Source organism: Ixodes scapularis, unplaced genomic scaffold (genome assembly GCF_016920785.2).
Source record: "Ixodes scapularis isolate PalLabHiFi unplaced genomic scaffold, ASM1692078v2 PGA_scaffold1__304_contigs__length_218370807, whole genome shotgun sequence".
Taxonomy (NCBI): domain Eukaryota; kingdom Metazoa; phylum Arthropoda; class Arachnida; order Ixodida; family Ixodidae; genus Ixodes; species Ixodes scapularis.
In genome coordinates, this window is record NW_024609846.1 from 40,772,290 (window position 1) to 40,784,828 (window position 12,539).

The following is a 12,539-nucleotide window of genomic DNA, read 5'->3' on the forward strand; positions in this document are numbered from 1 at the left end:
GTTTGCTTCTATACGCAATACCAAAGCTCTCTGACGAGGTACAACCCCGTACCGGCTGCAGCACTAAATTGGAACAGTGAAGAATGTTGTTTGCATTCGGAAATGGCGTTTCGCAAGCCATTATCGCGAGCAGTTCCGCCGTGCCCGCTGAGCAGGAGAACCGGGGGACCCTCACTAGAGCGCTTCCCGTTTCCGCCGCGGGAGGGCGAGCAACGAGCTGCAGACGCGAATAGCTGACACCATAGCAAAAACCGAAAAAGAGTTTTTTTTTTTAATTGTAATAATTGTTAATACTTCCCGCTCCCGATGAAAGAATAGAATGGCGGCGCTTTAAGAAGAATATAGAAACGGAGTGCCGCCACTTTAAGCGTTGCTTATGCAGTGGCTCTATACAATGACCAAAGCAGGATTGACGGAAATTACAGAAAGATATCGTGGCAAGCTGGTGATCTTGTAAACGGCGAAACGAGCTTTACGATGACCGCATAAGAAGTAGGCCACCGAGCGTCAACATTGTAGTATTAATAACTCCCGCCTCCTGCCTTTCATCCCCATTTCTATGTTTCACAGTTTGGCCACCAGGCTGCTGCAGTTTTTGCTGCACACCTAGATAGGCTTAGGCGTCCCGTTTCTCTTCTTCGCGCCTTTTCCGCTGGGTGGAGCCAGTTTCATCGGAGTTGCGGATAGCCTTTTTGAACGCTGCAGTTAAGAGCTTACGCCGCTAATAAACGTCCACCCCGGTCGTTGGCAACGAAAGGTTGTGGCTGGAGTGTGCGCGCCCATTGAACAGTGAGAACCAGGTGTTTCAAGTGCTGCTTTGCTTTATTCGCTATCTTCAATTCGTCATGCACAGTTGACTCGCAACGCAAATGGCAAGGTGCTGCGTCACGCGCCGATTGCAAGACTGGCAAACACAGATCAAAACGTAAGAAGGTCAGATGCATCACACGGACAACAACAGAGCGGTGCGCCCAGAAAGTTGTATTGCGGATTCTGGCTCTTAAAAGAAATGCAGTGGCGAAGTGCGAATCTGCACCAGAGCTGACTGCGCAGTCAACAACGATCCAATCAAGTTGGCGACACCAATTTCGATAACACGATCGTTTTCTACGAATATGCAAGTATAGGGTATAAATGCACGTAATCACAACGAAGAAGTCATCACCCAAACGGCACGTCGACAACGATTCACCAATTAGTAAAATTTATTAAACGTACATCTATTAGTTCGGTTTGGTTTGAATCGCATTGCCAAGGAGGACTCAGCAGCATCACACACACACACACACAAAACAAAAACGTGAAAACAATATATATTTATACTATATATATATATTTATATATATATAAAAGAAGCGTGGCGATTGGTGGTTTCAGTCTTTACCTAGTCAGCCGTTGCGCCAGGCAAGTGTTGACCCTATGCACTCGTGAGAGAGGAGAATAATGCGACGACCGCCTTCGCGGATCGTATCGGGGGCGCTCAGGCCGCTCTTCATTATCACGTGGCGAGGCACACCGAACAAAAGGTCGGACCTCTCCCAAGAAGCAGATACCAGGTCGTCGGCGCTGTCCTCCCCTCTCCTCACTATTAAGTCACTCCATCTCAGGTTACGGTACGTGGACCGTCGAAAATTCTTCACACCCTAACATACTCGTCATCAAAACGGAACACAGCACTTCGATAAAGAAGAAAAAAAAAATGATAAAAAGAACTGCTGACTAGAGACAAGTTCAATTGATCCGAGGACTGCACCCAAAAAGGTAACAAGGGAGAAAACAAAAGGGTGCTGGGTGTCCTCTTGCTTCCCGCATACTTGCGTGCACGTTTCAGTCAGTTCGATTCACACTCTCTTCCACCGCGTCACACACCTCATACAATCCCTGCTCGTCATCTCACGCGGTTACGTACAGCGAGTGAGTGCAGCTCTTAGCTTGCAACTATACCGAGTGTATACATTTAGTAAGTACAGAAACGAGATGGGCCCAAGGTTCCCGGTTTAGGGTGTAACAGCGCTGGGGAAAAAGGACCAAATACCGTCTGGCCGTGAAGGAAGGCCATGCGAGAAAGAGGAGAATTGAAGGGGGTAAAAAAAAACATCTGTATCCGTAAGCTGCCACCGTGGGGGACTGCTGTTTTGTTCTAACCTACGTCTAGGACAAAAAAAAAAAATGAAAGCCATTTTACAGCTATTGTTATAATCCTAGTAGCCAGAAAAAATCTAAGCAAATATAAGGCACACCGAAGAGACTCCGGCGTTTTTGCTAAGAATGGAACGAAGCTATATTTACATCGATTACTACGTTCTCGTCTAAAACTAACACGACTAACTTGGTGTGAAGCTAAAGAAAGTGACCAGTCTTCAGGTTAAATACCCCTTTCCCGAGGAACGTCTGCGATATATCACATGACCACTTTGCGACGCAATAAACTGGCACGTCTGCCGAAGCATATCTTAGTGACAAAAAAAGAAATGTCTCTCACTAAGCTCGTTTCTCTGGAATGATAATCTGATGGGTTCGTATTGTACAACTGGCATTCTAGGCCATTTTTTTGTTGTTGTTGTAAACATTGGCCTCCAAAGCGAGGGAGAATTTTTGGGCAACTGAAGGACTTTACTTTTCATAGGTACCCTGCGACAACACTCCGACAGTGTTCCGACCGAGTGCCGAAGGCGCGAAGACGGCCTCGTGCAACTACTCGGCCATGCTTCGGACGCACCCGAAGGGAAACGATCAAGTTAGCTTCCTGGATAACGTGACTGCGTAAGCGTGTAAGACCGCTCTGTGCTCCATGCAGTACAATCTAGATGCCACGGACACTCATGGAAGCCTCTTTATGTTGTCTCTTGGACCACAGCCAAGTCGAGACAAAGAAAGCTCTCAATGAAGCGTAACCATATAGTCTCAACCCTAGCTCTTCTTTACCGTGATGTAAATAAATAAACTGCAACGAAGCTTGGAAGGGTCCGAAACCGAACACGTCTACGGTTCTAGACAAATAGTATACTAGAGATATCGGGCGTGCTAGTTTAACGTGCAACAAAACTAGAACTAGAGGTGAAATTACTGTCGAGTTCATGCATGAAAAAGTGGAAGTTTACACACGGGAGTTGTAGTACAAAAAACGACGAAAACTACCGGTACTGCGAGAGAACTGGTATGATGGGATACCACAAGGGAGCAAGGCTAGAGTGCATTGTGCACGCACAAACAAAGTAGAGGGCGCGGGAGTTGAACAGCTAGACGCCGGAGGGACCACAAGACGGCTCGATAATCGGCGCTTGTTAATGCATCTAACCTAACATCAAAAATTTCTCTATTCGTTCAGTGCTGTTCCCCATCACTTCCAGTTTCGCGCCGCCCACACACCAGTGTCTCGTTCCGCGTATAGGTTGAAAGTGCGCTTGCTAATTACTCAGGGTCTTGTAAAGTGACCTCCCTTTCGTCTAGTAGTGTATACTTTATAATAAGGTAAATATGGTCAGTCTGCCCTTGTTGCCGCAGGCCATAGTGTTACAAATAACATAACCTTTTTAATGGTTTAGCCTGGGAGAAATGTCACTGTGAATACATTGTCAGATGTGCACAGTCCTTTCAAATCTTGAAAAACGATATGGGCCTCGATTCTTCGGAGAAGAAAAGATAGAAGCTTAATTAACGCTATCACTCGGACGTAGCTGCCCAAGTGGTTTATGAAAACGGTGCAGACTCTTGTATCAAGTGCTGATTGATTTAACACTTCATGTATACAGCCAACTTTTCCCACACCGTGCACAATGACAGTATTTTCACAAACATACGCACACTCACAGTCCAATGTTTCAGTGTCATAGGCAGAAACAATTTTCACAGTGCCAATGATACATGACCGAAATTCGGAAGCACTGGTTATGTTACCTGAAATATTGGCTTGTGCTCCAAAGCAGACCGTCAAACACTTAAGATCAGACGCGTCCGGGAAAGAGTTCTAGAATGCAAGCAGAACAACTATATTTTGTAAGAAAGTCTCGCTAATAAAGACCATCAAGGTACTTTGCGGTAGTGGGTTCAGAATTCCAGACGGTAGGCAGCACAGGACGACTCGTGGTCTTGTAGATTGATGGTGCACCTGGACGCAGACGGAGCCACGTCGATCTTCTGTTCTTCCAGAGCCTTCTGGTTGAGGGCGATCCAGTAACACAAGGCGTCTGTTTCGTACGTCGGGATAACGGTCACAGGCACGTCCGGGTCATCCCAGCCACGCTTGGCTTCCAAAAGAGCGTTGAGGACGTCTTGGCTTGGACTGGTTCCGCTGAGCACGTAATACCGAGCGCGAACACGATTGAAGAATTCAACGTCGCAGTAGGCGGGGTCACCGTGGTGGGGGACGTAAGTCAGGTCGACGTACACAACGTCGCCTTTTTGCACCTTTTTTGTGCGTGATGTCTTGGAGGACAATGTGTCGTAGGACCGGGGTGGTTCTGGAAGGACGGGAAGGCCAAGAGGCTCTCCCCAGTCGTCAATGTTGAAAGGGGCACCACCCCTGTTTCCATTCCGCTCTTCTGGAGCCCCCCTAAACGCAGTAATGCCGTCGTCGTGAGAGTCCGCACTTGCGCTATCTCCGGGCACTGGGACATGTCGTGTCTCTACAACAGTAGTCTTCCAAGAAGCTTGCTGGACGATGTCTTGCTCCGCACGAGGCAGTTCTTGCCATTCTTGATCGCGTGTAAAGTCTCTGGTCGCGCCATCTCGAGGTTCAAAGGAGGTTTCAGATCGTTGTACAGATCCTAGGAGAATTCTCGAGGAGCCTTCCGGCAGTGCCTGCAGACCCGCTACATCACCTTGTAAAGTCCAGGTCTCTTGTATTTCGGTCACTGGTCCTTCCACGACGCGCCTAGTAATTCTGTGAATGTGTGGTCTACTTGGACTGGATGGGGCTTCGCTTTCCTCAATGACCACCATCCTTTGGACGGACGACGTAGACTCTCCATTATGTTTTGTTCGAGAATCGAACGGAGACCGAGGACTCGGAGGCTCCGACGGGGTGTTTCCGCCCGACAATTCCACGAGTTCAGGGTAGTCCGGTTGCAGGGTTTTGGCGAAGACTGGTTCTTCCACCAAGGGGCTGGCGTCACTCGTCAAGCTCTGTTCCATGGCACATTCTTCGTCTTCCTCGTAAAGTGGCTGTTCCTCCAGCATCTCCTTTGCAGCCTGCTTGGTCTGGGCTGCCATGAACTGCAAGATTGTCTGTGGATCGCTGCCTTCCGGGGGAAGGCAGGTTTCTTCGGCAGGGTATCCCATCGGGAAATGCATTTCGGAACTACTGCTTGGGTGATAGACCACCTGTCTCACCTGGGTGACATGCGTAACATTTCGTTCCTCCTCTCCCTCAACCGGTCTAACTGGACGCACGAGTTCCAGAGGACGCTGCGCAGAGGAGTCCGATGCACGCATGCTAAATTGGCCGTTGAGCGACTCCGAGAGCGCGGAGGTTGCTAATTCTGTTATGCGAGCAACTTCTTCCATTGCCACTTTTTGAATAGAAGAACCTGCGTGCTCTGGAAAAGAGATTCCTGAGTCGTCGGATCGGGAAATCGGAGTGTCTTGGTCTTCGCGGTCCGCAGGGAATTCATAAACCTGCCTCCGAACAGAACCGTCGGAAGTCTCTTCGTTTTCTTTGTGTTCTTCCTGATGGGGCGAACGAAGCTCTAGAACGCCTGACGTTTGTAGCGTTGTTGGGAACCCTTCCTCAGCGTAGTCGAAAGAGCCGGGTGCACCGGTAACCGACCGTTCCCAAACTGTACCGCCTTCGGCGCTATCGCCGGTTTTATAGACGTATGTTATAGTTGTTTTTTCAGACCCATCTGTTAGAGAGCGATCGAGGACATCATCTCTTTTGAAGCCCGCGTCATTAGGGTGAGCATCGGAAGGGTGTTCAGCTTGGTATGTTGTGGACGTTGTGTCAATTCGATGAGTTTCCGGCTCCATAGTCACATGGCGCAATGGTCGACGACCTTCATCAATATACCCAGCTTCGCTTAGCTGTTGCTGGTCGTGCATTTCCAAACCTTGAGCCGTTTTTGACGATACAGCGTGCTCCTCGGGAATTTCAGTTTTTGGCGATCCCATGTCGATCCCGTGAGTCGTGACTTCGGAGGAAGGCCGTTCTGTTTCAAGAGGATCCTTACAAATTCCTTCTAATGATTGGGGAATACAAACTAGTTCGGTCGCCAGTCCAGCAGCTAATCCAGCTACCAGTCCGACACTAGGTGACAGTGGTGTCTTAGCATCTGAAGGGGACTGATCATCGTGTTCATGTGCCTCTTGTTTTGCATCAAAGTGTTCAATCCTTCCAGATTTCTCATCAGACTTTTGTTTGTGGCTAAAAAGAGGGACTCTTTCTGCATCTATTTCGCCGTGAAAAGGCTCTTTACGACCACCCTGGGTCTGGCACTCGTCTTCCGAAGGTGCGTGAAACTTCTTGGGCTGTGACTCTTCAAACATTAATATTTGAGCGTCTGTCTCCGGAGGTATAGCTCCTGTGAGTTCGGCACTTTTTTCAGAGGCTTTGTGAGCCGCCTCTTTCCCGGCCCGTTTTATTTCGGAGCACACCTCCTCAGATTCCATCACACAGACCAACTCAACGGGAAGGCCAGATGCAAGTCCGACTGCGACATCCACTGGTTCTTCCGTATCTGGCTTATGACTAACAGACGGTTCTAGTTCCATTGAACCTAACGTCTTTGCGAGTGAAGATATGTCTTTTTGGAGATCTGTAGAAGACTGAACCATGCACACAAGTTCTGTCGGAAGAGCAGATGACAAAGCAGCAGCAAGTGTGGGCCCTTCCTCGTCTAATTCTTTCTCCTCCGTTGGGATAACAGCTTGAGTCGTGGGTTCAGTAGATTGCATTCTGGCAGGAACATCGTCCTGATGATCAGGTTGGGAAAGCTTCAAGGATGTGTCTTCTTCATCTGTCGTGGCACCTTCCAAAAATGCGGCTTCGTGAGACTGTTCCAAGCGTACAGCTTGTTCAAACAGGGTGCTTGTTTTATCTTCGTCATCAAGAGTTCCGAAGGCCGTCGACGGTGTTGGATAGTCTTCTGGTATTAAAGATAATGGCTTTTTCGATCCTGATTTAGCTGAGTGCTCATCGTGCAGTTGAAACCGAATCACCTTAATTTGATTCGCTTCTTTCGTTAAGTCGTCTTGCTCAGTTTCGTCTACGATTTCGGTCACTGTTGCAGCACCGTGGAGCTCCTCCTCGGGTTCCTTCCTTATTTCTTCACCAAGTATGCCAACTGCACCCGAAAGTTTTTTTTCTGCCGTGATTTTCGCATTTTCAGTTGTTTCGTCACTAACTACTTCTGATCGATCGATTTTCATGCTAGGCTCTTCAAAAGGAGTTGTATGCTCTGACGTGTCCATTCCTTGGTCTCTGGAGATCTTGCTTAAGCCCGATGTCAGTTCGTCCAATGGCTTCAGGTCCTCGTCTATTTTCTTTTGCGGAATGTTTTCTATAGAGCCCGAAGACGTTTTCTCTAATTGCGGTGTCACAATTGTCTCTGTCTCGTCTAGTACACCTTCCTTTAGCAAATCCGCGGAGTCAATGACACAGAGTTCTGTGCGTAGAGCTGCAAGAAGTCCTGAGACAATACCATGTTGCGGAACATCTGAATGCGTTGGCGACTTGATATTATGTGCAGCAGGCTCTTTTTTCTTGGCATCATCCTGCAGGATTTCAGACTCGTCTTCTTTAATAGAAGTAGTGGGAACGACTGAGCTCGAAGCAAACATGCTGCCTGAAAAAGCCCTTGCGGGAGTCCTCGCTGGTTCTTCAGTTTTTGCCAACTCCTCGGCCAAGCTAGATTCTGGCTCAACTGGTGCGGCATGTTTCTTTGACGACAAAAAATCAAAGATTCTATCTTTTTCCACGTCCTTTTCAGTCATGTCTGTTTGTTCAAAGTGTTCGGGCCCCAGTTGTTCCTGAGAGATTTCTCTCTTAAAATCTTCCCGCTCTTCATTTTTGTTGTCATAGAGAGAGCCCTTTTCAATGCCTTCGTTTGTGATATGTGCTACTTCATCATTGTAATCTGGTTTTTCTAATTCCGCATAGCTTCTTTCCTCAGATGTCAGGCTAAAAATAGAATCCACGCTCACTCTGTCGTCGCGGGTTAAATTCAGTCGCTTTGAATAGTCATCCAGTATTTCAGTATCTCTTGCTGATACGGACTGAGATGATGGAAGCGTGATGTCTTTAGCTGAGCTACCAATCTGCTGCTTTTGTTCTGGTAACGTGTAAAGGCTCGTACTATCATCCTGCATTTGTTCAGGAACTGGTTTAGAATCTGACATGGGAACTGTTGAGGGTTCTATTTGTTTCGACACAGTGAAGCCTTCCTCCCTGGCTGTTTCATGTGTTTCCGAGAGTTGAAGCTCGGATTGTTTTTCGGTTGTGTTTTGAGCCACTGCGTTTGTCATGTCCTTAGTGGATGAATCAGGGCGACAGTTTAATTCATTCCGTTCGCTTGGCACCGCAGCTTCTGTTGTACTAATCTGCACGAGGCTCCCCCTTCTTTCAGTCGTATCTTCGGGCAAGCTGAAATCCCCTTCTTTGCGCGTCGTATATTTTTGGTCATGCGTTAATAATGGCATATAGTTCTCTGATTCACGGTATTCCGTGCCATAAACGTCAGCTTTTTCCGGTTCAGACGAACCAAGTGAAGTTGACGACTTCCGTGCAACCATTGAAGTTTCACTTTGTCCTTGAATTTCGTCATCTGCACCACTGGTCAAATATTGTTGGCCCGGAGCACATTCTACCAGCCTACTTGCTTGTGCTGAATCCTCTCTGCCAGCTTTCTCAATGTGAGATGTATCACTCTGTACGCCTCCATCATCGCTCATCCCATTACTGTCTTCTTTCTTAGAGTAATCAGCCGCAGCGACCTCATGCGCTGCAATATCACGATCAATTGATGGCAAGTCCTTCGGTGCTACGACGTCGTCACCGTCGGTTGGAGCCTTTACTGAGAAAGTGTCTTGTGTTTTCACCGATTCGATACTTGCAGGTTTCTTGGGTGGACTGTCGTCTCCTTCACTCGAGATGTCCGCTTCTGATGATTCTTGGGGAAAAATGGAAGGTTTGGACTCAGTAGGCGTGCGAGCTTTCTTTGATAAACGTGAGCTATCATGTGGAATTTTGTCTACTGGCGAGCTCGGCAAAGAAACATCTGGACTTGAACGACTTCCCTCACCATCTATTACGCTAGCTTCTTTCAAAGCTTCGGAGCCGCTGTCGGATGGGGGAACTTTCAGGCCCTTGTCCTCCGGGCCACATTCCGTGTCCGAAACGGACGTAATAGAGCTTTCATACTCCAATGAAGGTCTTTTCTGCGAAAGTGTGAGAGCTGGGTCTTCAGTTAGGGAAATAGATGCCCTTGGATCTTTTATCGGCTGATCGGTTATTTCCACTGAAGGGTCTTTCATTGCCTCTGTTCCACCTCCTGTGTGTCCGCTCCACGGAACTTCTTGTTGGGTCGTTTCCCCGGAAATAGGTTTATCGCTAAGGAGGTCTTGGGAGTCCACGGCCGTCGAATCACCTGGGATTGAAGGAAGAAGATGCTTCGGATATGTTGTCGGAGCAAATGTTGTCCGCACAACAGCTTCTTCTGTCAAACTAATATAATCTTCTGCCAGCTTGTCGTCACACTTTTCACCATCTTCAATCCCTTTGCCCACAACATCTTTCAGAGTCTCAGTGACGTCGGAGACTTTCGTCATTAGAACGGCCGTGTCCGGATGTTCAAGGTCAACTTTCAGCTGACTTGCCTCATCTTCCGGGATTTTGTTAATTTTATCATGCTTGTCACCAGTATCAATTTTCTGAATCTCTGTTGGATCCTGCAATGGTGCCTCGGATGCCGGAATTGTCTGTTCTTTTGGTTTTGATGGTTCAAGGAGCTCAGTTTTCGCTTTAGTAGTCATGTCAACTTCGATGGGAGTTTCTTCTGTGCTTTGTCTGTCGTCTTCCACACGGTCTTCTCTCTCGTCTTCAGTTGAAGTGAAGGTACCTCGCTGAAGCTCGTACTGCTGATTTAGTTTCTCTGTTTGAGAAATTGTTTCTAGCGACATCTTATCGTACGACTTCTCAACTTGATATTTCTCAAACTCTTCTTGGCTCAGGACAGCACTCTTATCACCTCTTTTTCTCGACGAATCGGGCTCTTGAATTTGATCTTTGTGAATGGAAGTTCTCATCCAGTCTCCAACCCCCTCCACTCCTTGTTCAACCAGATTTGCTATAATTCCAATTTTTGGTGTCTCTGCATCGTTGACGTGATCTTCCATTGTTTTTACCTGATATTTTGTCCCGTCCTTGGGGAGTACGTCAGTTTCTGTTTTTGTTTGCATAATTTTGCCATCTTGCAAAGTTCCACAAGATATCAGGTCTTCTCTGTCGGGTACTGACATTGACTTTGGTAGAACAGGAAGTTTGATTTCAGAATTTGCCAAAACTGCATCTTTTGTGGGCTCTTGTTTCCCTGTGTCATGTTCAGGGGCTGGTAAGGTGTCTGTTAATTTTTCAATGAACCCTTGAGTTAATTCGTGGGCATCAGCAGCTTCTGACGGTTTCGCCGGTGGCTGCTTGCTTTCCATGGTTTTTTCTTCGGGCACTTGACCAGGCACTTTCTTGCTCGATATGTCCTCTGTTTCTGCTGGTTCAACGCTGATATCACAAGGAATTGCTTCTTTGTGCAGCTCTGGCTCTGTTTCTTTCTCTTTCCATGCCAAATTCGTCTCTTCTTCTGCGTGGACATCAACTGAGAAGACCTTTGGTACCGACTCCACGTATTGTATATTTGGGCTACCATTTTCGTGAATTTCGTCGTCTATCTTTTCTGTCAGCTCTCCCAGATCTTTTGCGGCCAGTACTTTTGGCTGCTGAGATATATCTCGCGTCTTAGGATCTTCAAGGAGTGAAATCACTTTAATTTCAAGAGTGGGCTCACTGACTAATGGCGTCTCAACCCTTGAGGCCTTTGAATGATCCGTAATTTCTGCGGTACCCTCGGGTTCTTTCACTTCCTTGAGAATAGTACCTGCCTCACTTGACTCCTGGATAACTTGGGAAGTAGACGGGTAAGATTGTCGGTCATCATCAGGGGTCCTAAGGCTTGTTTCTATTAATTCGCCTTCTTCAGATAAACATTCGAATTTCTCTATATCAGTTTTGTCGAGTGCTTTGTCAGAACCGTCCTGTCTTACCCGAATGGGAAGTTCGTCTTTTACACTCTCTGTGCCTGATAGCAGCACATCAGGGGTAATATTTTCCTCGTCTACTGTGGGTGCAACCCTGAAAGTTTTTTGTGTATCCGCTGCCTCGCAGACATCTGACTTCACTTCCGTAGCTTCTTTCACGTCTTCTTGTTTATCTTTTAAAATGTTATTGAAATCTTGATCTGGTTCCTGCTTCTTTATTTCTTTTACAGCTTCATCAGCTGAAGAAACCACGAGCTCCTCGCTCTTAGAAGTACTATCTGGAAGCTTGGTCAATATTTCTGACGAGGTGTCTTCAAGGTCTTCATGCTCACTAGCTTTTATCTTTGATGTCTTCGTAAGCTCCTCATGCTCTTCATTAGCAACAGGCAATGATGACGTATGGGAACGCTCTTCTGTGAAAGATTTTCCCAAAATAACTGGCACTACGTCGCCCAAGACGTTTTCTGAGGATGGCGCCAGAGTTGTTTCCATGGGAACCTTTTCTAAATCTTCTTTGGTGTCGGACAGGAAGATTGCGCTGTCAATTCCTGGCTTTGTCATATGAGCCGTTGGCTTCATGTAGTTTAAAGTTTCGACATGCTCGAGAAACTCAGTATCATGGCCATTCAGCCGTCTTTCAGCAGGATCAGATTCCAGTGCACCACGTGGGCCTTCCTCCACATATTTCATGGCGTCCTGTCCGTCATCCGGTGCCGCGTCTTCAATAGGTCTCGAAGCCGTCTCGTGCACATCCCGTACCGCTGGTATGTCCTGCTTCACATCTTCCGAACCGATGACTGACAGCTGTTCTGGAGACTTCGCGGGAGGGGCTTGATCAACATCAGCAACGTCCGCCGGTGCTTCAAGAACAGATGGTGCGGTTTCATAAACTTTAGAAGTATCTGATATATGCGTGTCAGTGTCGTCTTGTGGAAAGCGCATTTCGGGACCTAGTGTTCTCGATGGCTTGTCAAGTGCTTCTTCTGGAAGCTCCTTAGAAGAATCCAGTCCCCTTCCATCTTCAGGTTTTTGTCTGCTTTCGTTTGGTTCTAGGGTGTCGGACTGTTTTGGAAGTACCTCCTCATCTCGTGTGTCGTCAGGCGCTCTTGCAGTTTGCACGACAGGCAGTGAATCGTCAGGAAGAAATGAATCATCTTCTCCGTCTTGTTCGGGCTCTTCTGAGTGTTGATCTTTTATAGCAACTTGAGGTATTTTGCCGGGATGTTCAGCAGATTCTTCTGAAGGGCTCGAGCCGTCTTGCTTGTCGATGAGTCCGTCTGAAAATAAAATATATAATA

General features: G+C 47.3%; 1 protein-coding gene across 1 annotated transcript in view; it reads right to left on the reverse strand.

The window, feature by feature from the left end:
* Positions 1 to 803: 803 nt before the first annotated feature.
* The window catches only part of LOC8033651 (microtubule-associated protein futsch), a 102,491-nt gene continuing 90,755 nt past the window's right edge, over positions 804 to 12,539 (reverse strand). Inside the window, exon 4 of the mRNA XM_040222569.3 lies at positions 804 to 12,518. Coding sequence (XP_040078503.1) covers positions 4,048 to 12,518 — 8,471 coding nt within the window. The 3' untranslated portion in view covers positions 804 to 4,047. The remainder of the gene's footprint in view (positions 12,519 to 12,539) is intronic.